Genomic DNA, 3,931 nt, shown 5'->3' with positions numbered 1-3,931 from the left:
GGTCTGGGAAGCGAAACCGCGAGTCCGCTGCCCTAACCACTGGGCCATTGCGCGCCTCCACCAGAGTGGAGTATAGAGGTAGGAATAATGTTAAGTAGACTTTGTTAAAACAATCATATGAAAATTTGAAATGGGACAAAGAAAAAGACTGGAACGAAACGAACAAGTCAGTAAGGCCATTTATCGAAGAATTGAATAAACGAATTACATCAAGGGAAATAACTTATACAACACTGCAATTAAATTACTAATTAGTGTGATTTATAGCCGGTCACTGACTCGTTTATATCATAATACGGTAAGTTGACAAAGATTTACTTTAAGGCTGTTATGGTGTTGATAATAATGTAAATAATAGAATTATGTCAACCTCTCGATGTTACAGTAATTATTTCGAAGCGATAACATCATTGGGAAAATATATTTCCTCGTCTTAACCCATAAAGCGCTGAGATTTCCAATTACATAGCATGGACTGCAGAGCACACTTTATGAAAATGAGACTACCATGTACACATAAAAAACAAAACAAACAAAAAATAGCTAAAATAGGCATAACTACAGGGTTTTACCCCCCAGACTTTGGGAGGTCATAACTTTCAGAAAAATGAATATTTTTTAATGAAATTTTCTATGCATATAGTATTTACTATGTAGAATCCAAATATACAATTTCCGGTGAAAGTGTTTTGGAATGGGGGTGGGGGACAATTTTCGGAAATTCCAACAGAGTCCACTTAAATTCTTAACTTCCAGGAAAATTAATATTTTTTCGTGAAATTTTCTACAAATATACCTTGATGTATGTACATTTCGAGCAAGTAGGAATTTTGAAGGAAACAACTGCAGGTTATTTTTGAGAAGCGTTCCCCACTCGGTGGTGTTTCGGAGCAAGTCGTCCATATTTGTTTCATTTTTCTCTATTATGTGCGTATGTGCATCCGTAGATTTCTAGACAGTGAAGAGAAGCCGTCATAAGAAAACTTTCGTTAAAAATAACATGCACACGATTTTTTTTTCTCAATAGAAGTAAATTCCAAAGTAAACGTTTCTAGTAGAGAAGTAGAAGAGAACAGGAGCAGCGGCACATACGAGTACGACCAACTCAGCTAGCAAGTTGGTCCACAGAGAAGGGACTTCAGTTTGGACAGGAGAGCCGTCTGGAGACTTAAATGGCTGATCGTACTCGCCCTCAAAGTGTGTCACCGATCGAAGCAAAATAAACAACACACCGACAAGCTGAATGATATGCTGTTAAGCATTTTGTCCAGCATGCTAATGATTCTACCCGTACATAACAGAACCCTTCGAAGTTACAGTAATCACATAGAAAGATTGAGAAAATATGTTCCCTCGTCTTAGACATATCAAACATTGATTGTTTTTGAAAGATATCATAATCGTTTCATCGTTTAACGTCCGCTTTCCATGCTAGCATGGGTTGGACGATTTGACTGAGGACTGGTGAAACCAGATGGCTACACCAGGCTCCAATCTGATCTGGCAAAGTTTCTACAGCTGGATGCCTTTCCTAACGCCAACCACTCAGAGAGTGTAGTGGGTGCTTTTACGTGTCACCCGCACGAAGGCCAGTCAGGCGGTACTGGCACCGGCAATGGCCACGCCCAAAATGGTGCACTCCATGTGCCACCCGCACAAGAGCCAGCCCAGGGGCACTGGCAACGATCCCTCTCGAAAAACCCACAAAGGCCAGCCAGGCGGCACTGGCGACGGTCACGCTCAAAATGGTGCATTTGATGTGTCACCCGCACAAGAGCCAGCCCAGGGGTACCTACAACGATCTCGCTCGGAAGAAACAAATTTAGGGTGTAGCACACTTGTGTAGGTATGCCAGTTTTTCAATGTCTAAATGAACTCTGACCCTTGCAGACATTGACATTAAGCGGATGACAATGTTGATGTTATAAAATGTTGAATTACTGTATCATTTAACTATCCTCTTAATCTTTCTGCTTCTTTTCCTTTTTCAGAATATCACATCAAGTTGTCGTAAAAGAAAGTTCTTCAATCAAATGTGCCTTTGATATTTTTATCAACTTTCATCAAACTAAAGAAGACGATATATTTATAAGGAGCCTTCATCAATACATCATCCTATTTATATAGATATTCTTTCATAATGAATAATTTAACTAAATCTGAAAACCCTAATACAAGTGAAAAACTGTATTCCTGTGATGTCTGTGGTAAATCATTCTCTGGAAGAAGTGACTTGACTAAACACAAATGTACACATGCTGGAGAGAAGCTATTTCATTGTGATATTTGTGGCAAATCATTCTACACAAGTGGTCAATTGACTTGTCACAAATGTATTCATACTGGAGTAAAGCCATATCATTGTAGTATCTGTGGTAAATCATTCTTTCAGAGTGGGAACTTGAATATACACAAACGTACACATACAGGAGAGAAGCCATATCATTGTGATATCTGTGGTAAATCATTCTCTCAAAGTGGTGCCTTAACTAGTCATAGACGTATTCATACTGGGGAAAAACCACATGACTGTGACGTCTGTGGTAAATCATTGTCTGGAAAGAGTGTCTTGACTATTCACAAAGGTGTTCATATAGGAGAGAAGCCATATCATTGCAATACCTGTGGTAAATCATTCACTCAGAGTGGTGACTTGACTAAGCACAGACCTACGCATACAGGAGAGAAGCCATATCATTGTGATATTTGTGGTAAATCATTCTCACAAAGTGGTGAGTTGACATCACACAAACGTACACATACTGGAGAGAAGCCATATCCTTGTGATATTTGTGGTAAATCATTTTCTCAAAGTGGTGCCTTGACTATTCACAAACGTATTCATACTGGGGAAAAACCATATGACTGTGATATCTGTGGTAAGTCATTTTCTGCAAGTAGCAGTTTAACTCAACACAAACGCATTCATACAGGAGAGAAGCCATATCATTGCGATATCTGTGGTAAATCATTCTCTTACAAGAATGTCTTAATTAAACACAGACGGACACATACAGGAGAGAAGCCATATCATTGTGATATTTGTGGTAAATCATTTTCTGAAAGTAGCATTGTGACTAAACACAAACGTAGTCATACAGGAGAGAAACCATATCATTGTGATATCTGTGGTAAATCATTCTCTCAAAATAATAATTTAGCTAAACACAAAAGCATTCATATTGGGGAAAAACAATATCACTGTGGTATCTGTGGTAAATCATTCTCCAGAAATAGTAACATGACTAGGCACAAACATATTCATACAGGTGAGAAACCATATGATTGTGGTATCTGTGGTAAATCCTTTTCTGGAACTAGTCACAAATGTATTTATACAAGGGAGAAACCATATCACTGATATGTGTGGTAAAAATTATTCTCTCAAAGTAGTCACTTGACGAATCACAGACATTCATTCAGGAGAGAAGCCATATCATTGTGATATTGATGGAAAATCTTTGTTTTGCAATAGCCAATAAACGTATTCATACTGGGAAAAAGACATATCAGTTATATATATATATATATAAATCATTTTCTGGAAATAGCACTTAAGCTTGTCACACATATATTCACACAGGCCAGAAGCCAGATTGTTGTGATACCTGTGGTAAATTATTCACTAAAAATGTTGATGTAACTAATCACAATTGGATACATCCTGGAGAAATTATTTTCTGATGTCAGTTACTTAAAAAGACTCAAATTTATTCATACAGGAGAGAAGCCATATTGTGATATCTGTGGTAGTCATTCTCTCAAATGTGTGCTTTGACTAGACACAAACACACACATATAGGAGAGAAGCCATAACATTGCAATACCTGTGGTAATTCAGTTTTGAAAATGATGTTTTAACTATACATGAACATGTTCATACCAGAGAGAAAATATGCATTGTCAAATCTTGTGGTAAATCATTCTCTCA

At 37.6% G+C, this 3,931-nt stretch overlaps 2 protein-coding genes across 2 annotated transcripts in view; one reads left to right on the top strand and one right to left on the bottom strand.

Annotated features, from left to right (window-relative positions):
* LOC106876535 (zinc finger protein 271) overlaps positions 1–3,931 on the bottom strand; it is a 172,309-nt gene that overhangs the window by 29,439 nt on the left and 138,939 nt on the right. The window lies entirely within an intron of this gene.
* LOC106882145 (zinc finger protein 271-like) lies at positions 214–3,925 on the top strand. The gene is made up of 2 exons (XM_052978018.1): positions 214–298; positions 1,992–3,925. Exon 2 carries the CDS (start codon positions 2,141–2,143, stop codon positions 3,359–3,361), a length of 1,221 nt encoding a protein of 406 aa, XP_052833978.1. The 5' UTR covers positions 214–298; positions 1,992–2,140; the 3' UTR covers positions 3,362–3,925.

Source organism: Octopus bimaculoides, chromosome 29, assembly GCF_001194135.2.
Source record: "Octopus bimaculoides isolate UCB-OBI-ISO-001 chromosome 29, ASM119413v2, whole genome shotgun sequence".
NCBI lineage: Eukaryota > Metazoa > Mollusca > Cephalopoda > Octopoda > Octopodidae > Octopus > Octopus bimaculoides.
The sequence above is the reverse complement of the archived record's forward strand: the minus strand, read 5'-3'. Positions and strand labels throughout refer to the sequence as shown.